Source organism: Nerophis ophidion, linkage group LG14 (assembly GCF_033978795.1).
Source record: "Nerophis ophidion isolate RoL-2023_Sa linkage group LG14, RoL_Noph_v1.0, whole genome shotgun sequence".
NCBI lineage: Eukaryota > Metazoa > Chordata > Actinopteri > Syngnathiformes > Syngnathidae > Nerophis > Nerophis ophidion.
Window position 1 is genome coordinate 33,439,018 of NC_084624.1, and position 20,057 is coordinate 33,459,074.

General features: G+C 34.8%; 1 protein-coding gene across 3 annotated transcripts in view; it reads left to right on the forward strand.

Moving 5' to 3' along the window:
- Positions 1 to 20,057, forward strand: part of st18 (ST18 C2H2C-type zinc finger transcription factor) — a 131,323-nt gene that overhangs the window by 90,667 nt on the left and 20,599 nt on the right. For all 3 annotated transcript variants that reach the window (XM_061920479.1, XM_061920478.1, XM_061920480.1), the window contains 6 exons: positions 2,048 to 2,182; positions 6,753 to 6,843; positions 6,944 to 7,036; positions 7,450 to 7,658; positions 11,573 to 11,790; positions 18,698 to 18,943. In XM_061920479.1, coding sequence (XP_061776463.1) covers positions 2,048 to 2,182; positions 6,753 to 6,843; positions 6,944 to 7,036; positions 7,450 to 7,658; positions 11,573 to 11,790; positions 18,698 to 18,943 — 992 coding nt within the window. The remainder of the gene's footprint in view (positions 1 to 2,047; positions 2,183 to 6,752; positions 6,844 to 6,943; positions 7,037 to 7,449; positions 7,659 to 11,572; positions 11,791 to 18,697; positions 18,944 to 20,057) is intronic.

Consider the following 20,057-nt stretch of genomic DNA (forward strand, 5'->3'; position numbering starts at 1 on the left):
ATAAAATTAAAGATAAAAAGAAGATAACATTTCAGGCCATCTTACTCGTCATACGTCAGCAGCTAAGAGGAGATTTTGTTACCGATAACCTGTTTTAAAAAGGTTCTATTATCACAATATGTTGCGAAAATTAGTTTGAATCAAAAATCAATTGTGAATTAAATCATAACCTCAAGAATTGGAATCTTATTTGTATTCAATTCATTTCCCCATCCATCCCTTAAATTTGATCATATTCAATTTTTTTATTATATTTCATGTATGTTACTACTTATTTACAGTGATGGGCAAGCTACTTGGAAAATGTAGTAAGCTGAGCTACAAATTACTCTCAATGAAATGTAGCTAAGCTACAGGGGAAACTTTCCTCAGATAATTGTAGCAAGCTACACTACAAGCTACACGGCAAAAGTAGCTTACTACATCAAAGCTACGTATATACATATATATATATATATATATATATATATATGTGTCTGTATATGTATATATGAATATATATGTGTATGTATATATATATATATATATATATATATATATATATATATACATATATATATATATATATATATATATATTAGGGGCTGCGAATCTTTGGGTTTCCCACGATTTGATTCAATATCGATTCTTGGGGTCGCGATTCGATTATAAATAGATTCTTTCGATTCAACGCGATTCTCGATTCAAAAACGATATTTTTCCGATTCAGAACGATTCTGTATTCATTCAATATATAGGATTTCAGCAGGATCTACCCCAGTCTGCTGACATGCTAGCAGAGTAGTAGATTTAAAAAAAAAACTTATAATTGTAAAGGACAATGTTTTATCAACTGATTGCAATAATGTAAATTTGTTTTAACTATTAAATGAACCAAAAATATTAAAAAAAAAAAAAAAAGTAGTTCATCCTCCATTGATCTTCAAAAACATAAGGTTGTGACTCCTCATTTGTCCAAAAATCTATTTGTTGCCAGAAGTGGGACGTGCGCTACTGTGGAAATGGATATCAATAAAAAATGCAAACTTTTCTCACTGCGGGGTTGAAAAAATGTGAGGGAGCCACAACAAGGAGGCAGAAGAGCCGCGGGTTGCAGACTCCTTCATGTACATTTTTTATTAATATAACCGTATTTATGAAAAATATATTTATTACATGTATTTATTGGATTTCTTATTATTTGAAAATTGTCACCTTTACTAGATTATTTATGTGTTATTCTATTTTTTAAAGTATTTACTAGTTGTTGTGGTAGTAGTATCTTGAAAAATCTCTCATAAGTTCCTTACTCACATTTAAAAGATATTTTACATTTATCATTATTGTCATAATTGTTACTAGTATTATTATTTTAGTCGTAGTAGTAATTTTAATATTTTTCATATAATTATTTGTCTTTATTGATTGGCTGAGGAAAAAAATCATACACCATAGTAAGGTGAAAAAGTATCTAATAACCACAGGTACCACATATGATGTTTAAACATATAAAGGAAAAAGTGATTAGAAACCAATTGTGATTGAAATGTTTGTGCACTCACAAAACAGAGAGAGAATGTAAAAAAAAAGGAAGACTCACAGAGCAAGACATCTTTTTTGCTACTGAAACATTTTGGCAACAAGTACATAAAATAGGCTAAAAAAGATAAAGAAATAGAAAAAAATATGTCTGATGGAATTGCAACTACTCAGAATATTGGATTTTGATAGGAATCAAGTGGATATTTAACCACGACCATAAGTCTTAAATCCTGCTAAAGTACCTCTCATGTTTGCCTCTGATTCTTCAAATGACCGTAGCTAAATGTGTAATCCTCCGTGTAATCTTTCCATGGACGGCCATTAAGAAGTCAATGCTCTGTGTTCAACTACAGCCTTAACTAAAATCACAGATTAATACATGTATTTTCTGAAAAAAGAAGTGTCTGGCTTTCACATATCATAATATTTCAATCTCTTTTTGGCTCGTGTACAATATGAGGGCTTGATTTCCTACTGTTCCATTGTGTGTATGAATGCGCTTAAACATGTTTTTATGTTTCCACAGATTCTCTGCGGACAGACAAGCGGGACATCAAGTGTCCCAATCCGGGCTGCGACGGCACCGGTCATGTGACTGGCTTGTACCCCCACCACAGGAGTTTGTCTGGGTGTCCCCACAAAGTCAGAGTGCCGCCAGAGAGTGAGTGTGTAAATAATATATTATTTATTGCATTGATCCCTTTATTTGGTAAACTGTGCATGTATCATAAGGCTTAGTTTTATGACATGGTTACAGAATTAACAATTAATTTATTTTTGTAGCTGTAGTCTAATTTTCAATGTTTCATATTATTTATTACTCAGCTGCAGAGAGTACAATGTGTTTATTAGGGTTAGACATTTATCATGGGAAGGTTCTAAATTAATATTTAGATTTTTTTTTTTTTTTTAAATCCCCACAAATGAAATATTCGTCTATATATTTATATTACGCATATCAATATAGTACAATTGATTTTACACTATTAGTAAAATCCTAAATGATATATTAATTTACAATATATACGTCAATTAAAAATGTATCAATACTAAAATACATAGCAGCTTTGTGTCATCATATGACAACTGTAAAAAAAGAAAATTATTTATTATGTAGAAAATGGATGGATGGATGCACGGATAGTTGGAGCTATTGATTATTTTGGTAATCGAGCGATTACTCGAGTAATCGGATTTAGTGGCACTTCATAACCTCTGTGTATTTTAGGGAAAGCAGTTGAAATAACCAAAACATTTTTGCCTGCTATAACCTTGATTTTGTTCTAATAAGTCATCAACTTTGAATTGAACTTTTAAAATGTGTGCATTTATGAAATTTAAACGAGGAAAAACTCTACACTGTTTTCTGCCACACACGGCTCTCATGTGCACTCTCAGGGCTGTGCGGAATCTATGTCTGCGTATTTAAAGGCACCCATTGCGCTTTAGATTTTATCCACAGAATATAAACTGAAGCTTTTTTCAAATCAAATTAATCGTGTGAATCGTCCCTAAATTAATGTAAATTTTTATATTATGTATATTTGATTATTTATTGATATCGTTTTTATGATTACAATTTAAAAACATAATTACATAGTGTCTGTAAAGTTGTTGTTGCAGTGTGTTTGGTTTTAAAGACCAATGACACATAGTGTTATCAGAAATAGTAAAGTACTTTCAGACAACATCTGTTATTTTATTTGAGGTACAGCATTTATTTATTCAAATGTGGCGTCTATAAGAGACAAAGCCATTATTTGCATACATATTGTAAACCTGATTGTAAGTGATCAATATGGTCTTTGGTAAAGGAAAACATTTATATTGGATCCCATTAGATAGCGTACCTATCGTTGTGACTATTGAGTGAACGTATTTGACACACAAAGTTTTAATTGCTGCAGTCATTTCAATCCTCTTAGCTTCAACGTTGAATTACAACATGTGCGTCATAACTTTAAGAAGTAACTTAAAGGATTTCTCTCTCTCTCTTTCTCTTATGTGCATAGAAGTCTTTTTCCCCTCTTGGCGATTGTTAAGACATTTCAACAAAACTCTCAACAAACATTCCGACATTAAAGCGTAATGTTACAAAAGCAACAGGAAAAGTAATTAACTTTCCGCAGTAGAGGGAAAAAAAGGCGTATGCTCTCCGAGTGGAGGCAGTGTTTAGTGAATCAAAGGGTTGAGTTTGCTATGCCATTGAAAAAAAAAATAGACAACTCATGCCAACTAATTGGTGCATAGAGAGAAAAGAAGTTTCTAAGCATACAGAGCGGACCTTTAACGACGCCTTTTGTTTTGAAGAATGTAATCAGACGCTTTTCTTTGCACTAAGTCAAGCTTTTTACATTGCAGACACTTTCTCTCCACCACGCCGTAATATATTTATATACATATAGTATGTGCATCATTGCAATTAGGAACAAACAATTAGTTTTGATGAATATGACTAATTGACACACCTATTTTCACCTCTTTTTTCCTCTCTATTGCTGTCATTATTTTTTTACTACAATACGGTGTCGTTATAAATTTTACAAAGCTGACAAAAACAAAAACATTATAGATATTAATGCTATTTATTTTCATATACTTGTGTAGCATGTCAAATGAACCACATTTTAATACTGCATGACATATTTGGCTTGTTTTTTTACAACAAAATGTACAGAATTACAGCAAAAAAAAGTGTTTTGTTGCACAAATGCTGAAAGGTTTTAAAGCCTACACACTAAAAAATGCTGGGTTATTTTGATAAACCAATTTACTAGTTGCTAGTGTTGTGTTAAATTTTTGAGTTATTTTTATGAAGAGCAATCAATTTTGTGGTTTATAAGGGTATTATTTTAACTAAATTTCTAGGTTTTTAAAATTATGAACCATTTTTTGGTTGTTTTTCAACAAGTAACGCATTTTTCTGTAAAAGGCTTTTGTAAATTTAAAAGTTACTGTTTTCCAGAAGGGAATTTTATTATGGCTTAATCTCATTAACTTTATTTTCAATCACCCGACACTGAGTTAGCATAACTCAACTTTTGGGTTAAATAATTTACCCCAACAGATTGGTTGGGAATAACCCAACATTAAGTTATCATAACTCAACTTTTAGGTAAATAATTCAACGCAAAAGTTAAGTTGAAAAAATTAACCCGAAATGTTGAGTTAAAATAACTCAAATAAAGGGTTTGTCTTTTTCTGAACCAGCAGTGTGCTTAAAATTGGGATATTTTTTAACTCCACATATTTTAGTGTATGTCATTAAAAATGCTTGTATCTTTACTATATACCACTAGAAAAGGTGATAGTGACTGAAAAATATATGATGAGTGAAATATTTATATATAAATGTATAGGGACGGCGTGGCGCAGTGGAAGAGTGGCTGTGCGCAACCCGAGGGTCCCTGGTTCAATCCCCACCTAGTACCAACCTCATCACGTCCGTTGTGTCCTGAACAAAACACTTCACCCTTGCTCCTGATGGGTGCTGGTTAGCGCCTTTCATGGCAGCTCCCTCCATCAGTGTGTGAATGTGTGTGTGAATGGGTAAATGTGGAAGTAGTGTTAAAGCGCTTTGAGTACCTTGAAGATAGAAAAGCGCTATACAAGTACAACCCATTTATCATTTATTTATATACATGTGCATATATTTAATTGATTGATCGAATAGGATTGTGAAATGAGGTGCATAGCTGTCTGAGGGTTTGTGTTAGAGGTGTTAGAGGTGGGAATTTTTGTGCACCTCACGATTCGATACGATTACGATTCAGGAGCTATGATTCGATTAAAAATCGATTATTGATGCTTCTTCAGTTTATGTATAGTGATTTTACAATCATTTTTGTTTCACTAATTAAGCGTTTATCAATTGCAACTTAAAAAAAAACTATTGATTTGGAAAGGGAACAGTTAAATTTATTCCCACATTTATTCAATGAATGAATATGTGTGCAAAACTTGACCATCAGTGCTCGATATTAAAGAGCTGATCATTGGTTATTGACGATTACTAATCTATTGTATTTCATGTCCGAATTGCGATGCATCTAAAAATGTATTATTCCACCCCACCTCTAGTTTGTGTGTGATGTGCTTTTTGTATATGTTGTACTGTTTTATTTATATGTCATCATCATTTTGGTTTTAGTATATTGTATGTAAGTTGGTGTCATATTGGAAATTAGTCCATAAACCTTGGCCTGGGCTGATAATCAACAAATCAATAATCGAACGATAAATTAAATTGAACTCAAAAACACGCCGTCATCCATAAATTACTGTGTTTGTGTGTGTTTGTTTTCTTCGTCTCTTGCTACTCAAACAAGAGGGTTCACCTAATGAATCGCTCTCACCACCTGAGCGCGATTATTCATTAGTAGAAATGAATTAACGGGGGGAACCCTCTTGTCAGTCATTCACAATCTTTGTCTCTGTTAGTGTAGGCATACACACAAGATGCACAAAAATATCCTCACCAGTCGTTAGTCAGAAGCATTGCAAAGTAACAAAAATATAGAGGAAAACATTTTAATGAGAATATTTCAGCATCAAAAGAGTACGCCAGATGAGCCCAACTTGGACGAATAAGCAAGTATGCCTGATTTGTTGAAAAGTGAAAAGACAACAAGTACACAACGCAATTTTTGCACTTCAACATGTTTAACATTTACTCTCATTTTTGCAAACATAGATTGAGATTTTATTTTTAAGATTGTTTACTTATTTAGGAAAATTAAAAGTTCTGGACCCGCCCTCCGCCCAAATGCAGCTGAGAAAGGCTCCAGCAACCCCCTCGACCCCAAAACGGACAAGCGGTAGGAAATGGGATGGATTGATTGATAAAAAAATTGATATATTTTTATTTCAAACACATAAAAAAATGGGATGGAATTCCCAATAAAATGGTAAATAAAAAATAAAATAAAAAAATAAATAGCAATATTAAAAAATACTATTAAGAATTCAAATTGTATTGCGTTTGAAAGGAACACACTATCATTATTATATATATTGATTACATTAGTGTTTAATTTGTTCCTAAAATAATGCTGACAATAATATAATTTATTGGCAAAATATTGTCCAGCAAAATTTTTTATCCGACCAAACCTACATAAACCAATTAGGGGAAGAAAATGTAAAGCGTTTAGGGTCCATCTTGAACATTCAAATGACCAAATGCTAATTTGCATATTTCTCCCCTCTCTCTCTCTCTCTCTCTCTCTCAGTCCTGGCCATGCACGAGAACGTCCTCAAGTGTCCCACCCCCGGATGCACGGGACGAGGCCACGTCAATAGCAATCGCAGCACCCACCGGAGGTAAATAACGATAATCATCATCATTTTGCTCCAGAGAGAGCGCCATTATGAGGCTCTTTGTTGGCGGACGAGCTAAAAAGGTGTTTGATTCCCTTCCCAGTCTGTCGGGCTGCCCCATCGCCGCTGCGGTGAAAATCTCCAAACCTCAGGACGAGATCCTGAAAAGCAGACAAACGCCCTATCGCTCACCGAGGTATGCCAGCCAGCGTTTAATGTGATCATGGCGGGCTGGTGAATAATTAGCATCGAAAAAGTCTGGATTGGTGGAAGAAGTGGATGGCGGTGGGGGGTGTTCTGCTACTTCTGCAAAAAAGTGATAAAACACTATTATTTTGAGGAGTGTTTTATTTATTGAGCGATCCCTGTTGAATTCACTAGCGTTGTTGAGTTCCACTCTATTAGAGATGATAAAAGAGCAGAACTCTTTGTTCCCGCTGGATTTCTCACGGGCAGCATGCCCACTCCTACTATATTAATTAGTCTGGCAACCTGGCTGCGCATTGACAACATCAAATCCCAGACTATGTGTACAAAAACACTGTTCCAAAACAATGCTGGACTACGTCGTCCCTTCTTCTTACTAATGTCTTCTGTGTGCCCTCATAGAGCCATGGGGCTGGGGAAGAAATTCGACGAGAGCCAACTGAACCACCGCCTCGCTCACCCGGCGGCCGCCCTGCAGAGCGGCCTGACAAAGGACATGGACAAGTACAGCAGGATCCGCTTTGATTACGCCAGCTTTGATGCGCAGGTCTTTGGGAAGCAGCCTCTGAACGGGAGCGGCCACGAGCAGGAAGTGGCTCTCTATCCTGAATGTAGGTCCAAAAGTAATTCAGGAGATGATGCCTTACGGCTCTTTGAAGGGAGCCGTTCCTTTCAAAGAGCCATTCAAAAGACTTGCTTGTTATTATAGTTCTTTTTTTAACGGGGACCTGTGTTGATTTCAATCTACATTTAAACACTTCCTTGCGGTCTGGATCAGTGTTTCTTAACCATAGGGCTGGGGCCCATTGTCGGGATACAAGCTTGCTCTTATATCGTTTGATGAGGTTGTAAAACATGTGTCAAACTCAAGGCCCGGGGGCCAGCTCTGGCCCGCCAGATCATTCTATGTGGCCCACGAAAGCCTGGAAAAAAATGGGTTTTAATAAAATACTTTTTTTTTTTTTTTAACTAAATGCATTCGTTCTTTCAATTTTGACCCCAAAAATATAGTTATTATACACTTTCCTTCTTCTTTCTTTCTTAGTTTATTTCGAACATGACATACCTACAACATTATACATCAGGCAATTTCATATCATTTCACAATACGTCATGTCCAAAAAGGAGTAGGAAGGAGCAAAGCTTATTTAATCCCACCCTTTTCCCAAGTCAGAGCGTTCACAAATATATACATTCATTCACTGACCTTCTTTACAGCAAAATAGCAAAATGACATCCATGAATGAGTAACACAACATTTTTGCAAAATGTACTTAATTAATTCAGTCATTATTAACATACTGAGATGAAGAATATCTTATTTTCAATAAGGTTGAAAGTGTTTCTCATAATTCTTCTTCTTTGTACTTTGTAAGCACTATTAATTTGAACAGCCTCTTAAACTGGATCATATCAGTACAATGTTTAACTTCTTTACTTAATCCATTCCATAATTTAATTCCAAATACTGATATGCTAAAGGTTTTAAGTGCTGTACGTGCATACAAATATTTTAAATGACATTTTCCGAAAAAATTATATTTCTCCTCTTTAGTTGAGAAGAATTGTTGTACATTCTTTGGTAGTAGGTTATAATTTGCTTTGTACATCATTTTAGCTGTTTGCAATTTTACCAAAAAATCGAGCTTTAATATTAATTTAATATTAATATACTGTATTGCAAAACTATTTGTGTGAGACAAAAACAAAATAATTAAAGTTAAATATCTGCTGGTCACCTTTATTTATGATTTTAATGCAAGTTATACATGAAACCATCTAATAATCAAATGCGTATGCATTTCAATTAATCATGATTAATCACAGGTTATTACACGCATGCATAATGTAAGTAAATTTTTGGAAAGCGGCCCTCTGCGATGTGGCATCAATGAAAATGAGTTTGACATCTCTGTTGTAAACTATAAGTACGTTAGATATAATTATTAAATACCATTAAAAGAAAGAGTTATATTTGAGTGGGTCCAAGACCCTTCTGTAGTGGAAAACGTTGGCCCCTAAGTCAAAAAAGGTTTAGAACCCCTAATCTAAATTTTATGTATTGGAAATGCTTGGGAGTAAATTTTGCTCCACAATCACTTTTATTTGAGTGTGTCTGCAATTTGTTCGATTTTGTAGACGTTCCTACATTGGAAATAAAACCATGCCCCACCCTTTCCAAAAGTACCTAAAGGTAACTTTTTTAAAAATATATGCACTGTCTAACTATATTTCTTGAAGTCGACACCGTGATTTTTGTTCACACACGGTTAAAAACAAATTATATAAATAAAATAATTATATTGATTCACTTGGTCACAATATTAGGTACACCTGCACACTCGCAATATCACTCTATTGGTGGGAATAATTCAGAAATATTTACTATTAGAGATAGGAATTTTACTACACTTCAATTTGGATTCTCGGGGTGATCAATCGATTCTCAATTTAACACTATTTTGTAGTAAATTCTTGCAATGTATAATTTGGTATGAATATGACAATAGAACCTTTCAAAACATGTTACAGATTACAAAAGGTCCTTTTGGCTGCTGACTTATGACACAAGTCTGCCTAAAAAAACATATTTTAAAAAATTGATCATTAGAAAAAAATTATATTATATTTATAATATAATAAATATTTTATATTCATTTATTACAATTATGAATATATTTTAATCAGCGTAAATAAGAATTGTAATTTGGATGTGAATCCATTTTTTTGAACACCACTTTTGATTATGTTTTTTATTGTAAACAGTCAAAATAGTGGTGGCATATCCTCCGTGCTTTGTTTTGCAGCGACATGACTATTTTAAAATTTTCCCTCACCTAAAAACTTGCTAAGAGCATTTTAACAGTACAGAAAAAAATACGCAAATAATATGAATACAATATATAAAGGTATATAAAAAGTATAAATGAAACTAGAATAAAAACTAAGGACATAAAAGAATGTGAACACAAAATACTACCTGGCGTGGCGCAGTGGAAGAGTGGGCGTGCGCAACCCGAGCGTCCCTGGTTCAATTCCCACCTAGTACCAACCTCGTCACGTCCGTTGTGTCCTGAGCAAGACACTTCACCCTTGTTCCTGATGGGTGCTGGTTGGCGCCTTGCATGGCAGCTCCCTCCATCAGTGTGTGAATGTGTGTGTGAATGGGTAAATGTGGAAGTAGTGTCAAAGCGCTTTGAGTACCTTGAAGGTAGAAAAAGCGCTATACAAGTACAACCCATTTATTTATTTATTTTACCCTACAAATATGATAATACTCACTTTTTGTAATCATAGATCAAGTATGCTTAAATACACTTTCAACGTTTTGCTTTGTCGCGGCCATGTTTTTTTCATTCCATCCTACTCAAATTTTACACACCTGTAAAAGTGTGTATCAAGTGTGGTGGGGATTCATTAAAACACCCCAAAGTTACAGTCTTTTTTTTTTAAGAGCGTTTGAGCTGTGTGAGAAATTTCAAGTCAATGTATGGCAGTGATGGTGTATTTGTCAGAAACAATAGAGCACAACAAACATAGTTGGGGTCCATGTATGGACAAATAATCCTGCTTTTGTGAGCAGTGCTTCAGGGTTAGAAGAGTTAACTTACTTAAACACATGGCCACAAATAAAATGTAATAAATCTGATTAGTGATACAATTATTTAGTGTGAAAAATATATCTATGCTCAAACTGAGACCTATACTTAAAAAAAAAACAACATTATTATTAGAGTGCATTTTTGAGTCGGAAATGACAGAAAGAGTCAAGACTAAAAAAAAAAAAAAATGAATTTTTTTACATTTTTTATATTTACTGATTTTGCAGACATGCAACATTCATCAAAAATGTAGCAAAGTACTGAAAATACATTAAATTGAACTTTATTGATCCGCTAATTAAGGTTCCAATAGCAGCAACACCCTTTATGGCATACTGTACAACATAGCTCTACAATCATATTACATAGATACAGTATAAATACAATTGAAATGTATTACTTTAATATGAATACTTTAAATAATACTGTGACCTGAGAAAAAATGTCTAATAATCGAGGTAGAAAGTCAATATATTATTGGAAAAACACAACCTATAAACGCAATTTCTTACAATACTTGTGTCAAAGATATAAAAATTTAGCTCCTGACTTTGTGGGTTTGAAGTTGTAATTTTTATTTATTTACTTATAATGAAAACCCTGAAGATGTGTAGTGGGTACATTGTGGTCATCTACAATCAAGCATTTGTCATTACAGTTGCAGTTTTCAGTGGTTGATTATTGAAGAGTTCTAACATTTTGCTTCAAATACTGGGTGATAATAATAGATACCTATAAATAGTAGGCAGATTGTTTTTATGATGTGTAAAATTGTGCTTTATAATTCTTTATGCAGCTGCTTGTTAACAAAAAGACATTATAACATTCCCCCCCTTCCATTGTGTCATTATTACATTTGATTGGAACACCTGGTGTCTTCACGTCTGCATTATTCACCATCTATTTGTTTTTGTTTTTTTCAGCACCCCAGCATTATCCTGGCTTCGTCGCCGCTCCAGGTGGCCACTTGCCCACCTCTGGTCAGCGCAGCCCACCTAGTCATTTGAAAAAAGAAGACGGCCTTCAAGCCGCCGCTGCAAACTCAACCACAACCGCAACCGCCGCCATCCTTAACCTCTCCACTCGCTACCGGGAGAGTGACGAGTGTGTGGCCGACCGCCCCTTGGCAACCTCTACTAAGGTAATCAAATCAGACCACTTGGAGAGGGATTTAATGTGGTCACTTTTAAAGCAACTCTGATTTGTGTATAAAAAGGGATGACATCAAAAGATTTGGCAAAGAGAGTGAAGCAAAAGGAAGCGTGTGAAGCTTTAATGTACACACATGAAAAGTGGGTGTAATGCTATTATTAAAAGGAGAAGCGGACTTTGGTTTCGTATTACAGCCACTCATGCTGCCTTTAAACATGTGGTCTTTTCACATAGAAATGTTTGAAGTGTTGTCAAAAAGAGCGGAGAACAGTTATCAGCTTAATGATCCAAGAGTGACTGAGTGTGTCTGCACCAAAAAGTGCACAAGAAAGTTGCTTTCACACACTTTGCTCCAAGTAGCGCTTCAAGGTTTGTGCACACCTTCGCTGCACGCACACTTATCTCCAACCTTCCAGCCTGCTGAGCTGAGAACGTGGCCCGCTACCAGGTAACGGCCCACTGAATGAAATGAATAAAACAGTGTTAGCAAGTTGATCATCTGTTCGCATTTACAGCTTAGTTGTCTGTCTGGAGATGCACAAAATAAAAAAAAAAAACAGCTTTTTTGTCTGCTGAGGGACTAGAGGGTGGCATCGAAGATCAGCCATATTTGGAGTGTTATGTGCTTCAGCATATCTGCATATGTACGGTACATTGTGGAATACGGCACACTGCAAAATAGCTTTTATTACTTTATTACCACGTGACTTAATGTATTCGTGTTTGAGGCGTTTTGTGGGACCTTTTGAAATAAATACAAACACAAATTTGTTATGCAGATGCAGTACAAAGCTTCTATTCATTTAAAATAATCATGAGTATAAGCGAAATGTTGGGGGAAAAAGTTGTAATATTTTGACAAAAGTGTTATTTGACACTATAAAGCAGTAATGTTATGAGAAAAAAGTAGAAATATGCATATAAATGTGTGATATGAGATAGTAAAAAACTATTATTGAAACATCAAGTCTGAGTATTTAGTAAAACATGTAATCATTTTAATGGAAATGACTTAATTTTAGTTGAAAAGTTACAACCATTTGTTTAATGTTTAGCATGAAAAAATTGTTAATTTCATGACAAAAAACTTCAATTTATGAGAATAGAGAAACAAGTCTAATTCTGTGATTCTTAAAGTATAATATTTAGAAAGAAATTGAATCAAAGTTGTAAAATTACACCAATATGGACAATATTGCATATATTGAGTATAAAGTCGCAATGTTACAATTAAAAAAAATCACAATCGTTGAATAAATAATTTACAATGTTTAATATTATTAATTTTAGAAAATGTTATAGAAAACAAAATGTTGTCATTTAAGGAGAATAAAATGTTAGAATGTATTGACCTATGTTATATTGTAATTAACTATTGCACAAAACACATAACATACAGGGTCTTTAATTATTTTCTTAAAAGTTTTACTGTCACTAGAAAAAAATCATAATAGTCAAAGAAATAATGTCTCTTGTTAAGATTTTTTTTTTTAAATAAAATACAATTTTATTTTATTCATCTACGTTATTAACTCTTACATAAAACACACTCAAAAACATATAGGCTCTCTAATTATCTTCTATAGGTTGTATTGTTACAAAAAAATAATCATAATTTTCAAAGAAATAATGTGTACTATTGGGATAAAAACGTCAAGCGTTTAAGAGAATTTCATATCAACATTACAGGACAATAAAATATTATAGTATCTTATTTTTAATTGACTTTTGCACAAAACATAATGTATACAATTATATTTGCAAATTATTTCCTTCGTTGGAAATTATTTTGGTTTAACTTTTAGGGAGGTGAGCACCCTTTATACGAAAAATCTAGAAATATTTCTAACAGCATAAAGCGCTGCCTGCAAACCCCAAAAGAAAATTTTTAAAATCAAGACTACTTCCTGAAATTGTGTGCAATTTTACACTAAATTAACATCACCAATATAGCTATATAATATGAATGAATATATATCAATGAATATAAAAAGTTTGGGTGATTACATAATCAGCAAGGTAGTGGTTCTCAAAAAACCACCTTAGAAAACACTTGGCTTTCCAAGTACCACCGTATTGACCAACAGTAAAATACAGTATCATTGTAGGCCTAACTATTCATTAAAAGCAAGGCAGAGGTTTTATTTAACAAGTATAGTTTATATTTTGGCCACTACACCGTCACACACAGTTTGAACAGTCCCACTGTGTTTGATTCTTTGGTACGCGTACTACATTTCAAGAATCACTAAGATAAGGTAATGGACATGCATCACTGAAAGGTGGGCAAACATTTTTAAAACAAATGTTTTAACTACCGTATATCCTAACAATTATTAAAGTCTCAATTTCCACAGGGTTTCATATTTAATAAAGTCCATACATCTAAAACATCTACAAACCCTGTTTCCATTTGAGTTGGGAAATTGTGTTAGATGTAAATATAAACGGAATACAATGATTTGCGAATCACTTTCAACCCATATTCAGTTGAATATGCTACAAAAACAACATATTTGATGTTCAAACTGATAAACTTTTTTTTTTTGCAAAAAATCATTAAATTTAGAATTTGATGCCAGCAACACGTCACAAAGAAGTTGGGAAAGGTGGCAACAAATACTGATAAAGTTGAGGAATGCTCATCAAACACTTATATGGAACATCCCACAGGTGTGCAGGCTAATTGGGAACAGTTGGTTGCCATGATTGGGTGTAAAAACAGCTTCCATGAAATGCTAAGTAATTCACAAACAAGAATAGGGTGAGGTTCACCACTTTGTAAGCAAATTGTCGAACAGTTTTAGAACAACATTTCTCAACGAGCTATTGCAAGTCTGTAAAATCATCAAAAAGTTCAGAGAATCTGGAGAAATCACTGCACGTAGGCGATGATATTACGGACTTTTGATCCCTCAGGCGGTACTGTATCAAACACCCACATCAGTGTGTAAAGGATATCACCACATGGGTTGAGGAACACTTCATAAAACCACTGTCAGTAACTACATTTGGTCGCTACATCTGTAAGTGCAAGTTAAAACTCTGCTATTTAAAGCCAAATCCATTTATCAACAATATCCTGAATTTCCGCTGGCTTGGCTGGGCCTGAGCTCACCTAAGATGGACTGATGCAAAGTGGAAAGGTGTTCTGTGGTCTGACGAGTCCACATTTCAAATTATATTTGGAAACAGAGGATGTGGTCCTCCAGAACAAAGAGGAAAATAACCATTCAGATTGTTATAGGCGCAAAGTTCAAAAGCCAGCATCTGTGATGGTATGGGGGTGAATTAGTGCCCAAGGCATGGGTAACCTACACATCTGTGAAGGCACCATTAATGCTGAAAGGTCCATACAGGTTTGGGAACAACATATGGTGTCATCCAATCAACGTTATCATGGACGCCCCTGCTTATTTCAGCAAGACAAGTGTTACAACAGCGTGGCTTCGTTAAAAAAAGAGTGTGGGTACTTTCCTGGCCCGCCTACAGTCCAGACCTGTCGCCCATCGAAAATGTGTGGCGCATTATGAAGCGTAAAATACGACAGCGGAGACCCCGGAATGTTGAACGACTGAAGCTCTACATAAAACAAGAATGGGAAAGAATTCCACTTTCAAAGCTTCAACAATTAGTTTCCTCAGTTCCCAAACGTTTATTGAGTGTTGTTAAAAGAAAAGGTGATGTAACACAGTGGTGAACATGCCCTTTCCCAACTACTTTGGCACGTGTTGCAGCCATGAAATTCTAAGTTGATTATTATTCGCAAAAAAAAAATAAAGTTTATGAGTTTGAACATCAAATATCTTGTCTTTGTAGTGCATTCAATTGAATATGGGTTGAAAAGGATTTGCTAATCATTGTATTCCGTTTCTATTTACATCTAACACAATTCCCCAACTCATATGGAAACAGGGTTTGTAATAGAAGATACACCAAAAGACAAATAATGCAACTGTCTTTATTTTGTAGTACAAATTTCAGTTTATAGGCTCCAGCACGCCCCGCTATCCCTAAAGGGACAAGCGGTAGGAAGTGGATGGATGGATGTATTATAAATGATAAATTAGCATGCTTAGGAGACCTCATGAAATGATTATGCCTTTACCTGGTCACGCATAGTTTGTCTTTGAATGTGAACTCACTGCTTGTATTTCGGTCCAGCAACATGCTCTTCCAGTGCGACACGACCACGTTTCCAATCATTTATTTCCTTGCGACAAATCTTACATTTCACAAAGCCAGGTTTGTCAATCTTGTTAAACACAAGACTTACCGTATTTTGTGGACCATAGGGCGCACCAGATTATAAGGCGCACTGCCGATGAATGGTCTATTTTTTATCTTTTTTGTATATAAGGCACATTGGACTATAGGGCACATTGAGGGAGTCATGTACTGTACATATATATTTTTTCTAAATTGAAAACACTACCTTGTGGTCTAGATAACATGTGATGGTGGTTCTTTGGTCAAAATGGTGCATAAATTATGTTTTACAGATCATCTTCAAGCCGTTTTCTGACAGTCGCTTCTGGATACGCTGTTTTGTGGGCGGTCTTATTTATGTAGCTCACCTTCGGCAACATCTTTTCCCCATCATCTTTGTTGTAGCGGTGTAGCGTGCAAGGACGGGAGTGGAAGAGGTGTCAAAAGATTGGGCTAACTGTTTTAATAACATTCAGACTTTACTTAGATCAAAAATAGAGCAGCATCTCCTCACCAGGAAACAATAACAAGAAATGTGTCCTGTGAAAAACCATCCGACCGGAACTCACTAAGAACTAAAGTTAATAATGTAAACTTACTACACCGGTATGTTTTAGCGCTTTCAAGGCGAGTTTACTGACAGATATAAAAGTAATAACTTCACAGTACTTTATATTAGAAATGGCAACAGCGCAGGATGAATGTCCCATAACAAGAAGATGGAGAAAAAGAAGAAGCTTATCGACTTCCGTGTCGTCATGGATTCCAAAGGTGGATGCGCGCATATTTTCAGGACTTATGCAGATCCCAAATACAGATCAGCAGGTACCAGAAGGTAACAAAAGTTACTTTTGCATAATATTGCAAAACAACATGCCAGATAATATGTCTTTCCTTTTACACACACCATAATAATACTTGCATGTTTAATGCACCGACAATCCATCAAGCAGTGCGGCTTCATAGCTTACCAAAGTCGTACTAAAAAATTTTGATTGATTTTTGAGCGCCGTGTGTAATGTTCTATATTTTCAATGGAACATAAAAAATGTTGGTGTTGTTTACTTGAGTCATATTGCCATCGTAGTGCAGGCTACAGGTATCTCTTATGTTTGACTGCCATCTACTGGTCACACTTATCATCACACCATGTACCAAATAAAATTGCTTCAAGGTCGGTAAGCGTAACCAGAATTATTTTAGTACATTAGGTGCATCGGGTTATAAGGCGCATTGTCGAGTTTTGAGAAAAAAAAAAAAAAAAGTCCAGAAAGTACGGAAAAGAACAGCGGGAGAGAGTTTTAACGACTGCATCAAATTTTGTCTTTCGTTTACAAAGAGGTCACATCCTCGTGTACTACCATCACACTTTTATTTATAAGGATGTTGAACGTCACTTAAGTCTGTCAGCCCGTCTGCCATCAGTCATCAAAACCAGAATGGCGGATACCTACACCACAAGAGAATATTATAAAGCCACAACACAACAACTTTCAGCTACTGCACGATTGTGAAGTGAAGTGAATTATATTCATATAGCGCTTTTCTCTAGTGACTCAAAGCACTTTGCATAGTTAAACCCATTATCTAAGATACATTTAAGCCAGTGTGGGTGGCACTGGGAGCGGGTGAGTCAAGTGTCTTGCCCAAAGACATAACGGCTGTGTCTGGTATGGCGGAAGCGGGGATCGAAACTGGAACCCTCATGTTGCTGGCCCGGTCGCACTACCAACGCCATAACAAATACAAACGCCACAAACCAATAACATAAAGCTGCAACACAACTTCAAGCCACAGAGGACATAACAGAAGTAACAACAAAAGTGACAGCGGAGCAAGTTTCGCCAACAGACCGACGCCCTGAGGCAAAAGGTTGAAAACTGTGTCATGAACATATTATATTCGCCATGTTGGTCCTATTAGCTCACAACCTCACTTGCTCATAGCTTACTTGTGTCTTAACACTTCCATGGTCTGTTAATTCTTAAAAAAAACAAAATACCAAAATTTTCTTCACATCATATTTTTTTTATTGATATTTCATATAAAAAATGCGAAAGTGATATATTGATGCAAAAATGAATGTGAAAAAATGCGGGTTTTCGCAGAAATTTCCCATGCTTCAACTTTTAATGCCACGAAACAGCTTTATGAGTCACTGAACAATACACAAAAAAATCCCGTATGCCACATGAAAGCCTTTAATTTTTTTGTCTTGCTTTAATAATGCTGACCTAGAAGTAGCGACAGTACCCCCTAACACCCCTCTCTGCTGCCAACTTGCTTGTGTGTCCTAGAAAACACATGACACAGCTGTCACTGTAAAAAAACTACACACAAGTGATTATTCCTCTCTTTGTGTGTGCGCGCACATGTGTGTGTGTGAGTGTGTGTTTGTTCAGTCGAATTAACGCTGGCTTACTTTGTCATTTTGTCTAGCCTGAGATGCAGTGTGTGTGCATTATTTAAATACTTTGTTGTTGCTTGAAAATGAAGATGTTTACAGAGAAGTTGTGTTTAGCATATCGCTGCTGTCACATTCTCTCTTAATGTTTTATTTACGCCAACTTCTGTGTAATTACCACACCTGCAAGTTACTTATTTTTACCCTTAAAGTATTTAAATTATACATTTTAACATATTTAACAGTTGGATTTAATTAAGACTGACACCCTCTTTACCTCCAGGACATGAACATAGAGGTGGATGAAAACGGCACCCTGGACCTGAGTATGAAGAAAAATAAAGAAAACTCAAAAGCTCAAACAAAGACACCTTCGAACGAAACGCCGCCGTCTGCAGAGTTTGCGGTGGCCAACGGGGGCAGCATGCTGATCGGCCCCACTTTCTACCATCCACTGTGTGAGAGGGACAGCTGGGACAGCCCTGTCCACGTCAACTTCGGCAAAGCGCACGTTTTACACGACAATGAGGTATGCAAATTTTGTGACAAGGTTATTACGCGTTTATTTTCATATACACTCACTGTTACAATCGGAGGGCAACCATAATTGTGATGTAGCCCCTCAACAAATATAAGTTTGACACCTCTGTTCTGACTGGACTCTTCATTAGGTACACTTGCACAACCTAATAAGCTTAGACAAAGAGTGCTCAAACCGTCTACTCTAATTGATGCGACACCTCAATGAAGCATTGAAGAACAGAAAGTGACAGATATTCATAATAATGCAGTATTTTTATGAATTATAACAATTTATCTGTAAAAAAAATAATATTTATAAATATATATTTTTATTTAGTAATTATTAGACAAAATAAAGGTTTTACCTCTAAAATGTGTTTAATATTTTTATTTCAATGAAACAATATATATATATATATATATATATATATATATATATATATATATACATATGTATATATATATATATATATATATATTTTTTTGTTTGTTTTGTTTTTGTTTTCTTCGTACCAATTTGTCATGTAAATATAAAAAAAAATTTCTTACTTTTTTAAAACAAATTAAGTACACTTTTGAATTCCGATAATTCATGATTGATCCCAGTAAATTACTTACTTAGATAATTTAAATTCACTTTAACAAAATACTCCGCATTTTGAAACAAGGGCAATTTTATTTTTTTAAATGCTCTACACACACTTTTTAAGAAAATGTGATCATTTTTAAAAGGTTTATTATTGCACTACCTCACACATGCCACCTCTGGGTGTTGTGACTCAATGAAACATTAAAGAAGGGAAAGTGACAAATATTCATCATAATGCAGTGTTTTTATGAATTGTAAAAATGTGTTTAATAAAAAAAATATATATGTACATATATACCTGTACATGGGGAAATAACAGTATCAAAATCTAACTGTACGATATCATTACGATATTAAGGCCAGGGTACAATATTATTGCAGTATACGTCTAAAACAAAGATTTATGTGTAAAATGAAGTGGAAGGAATGTTTAGGATAAACACAGTTACTGTAATTGAACACAAACATAATGCTCAAATGTTCTAATAAACTACAAAAAATAATTTTTAAGTGCAAATAATTGTGCAGGGAC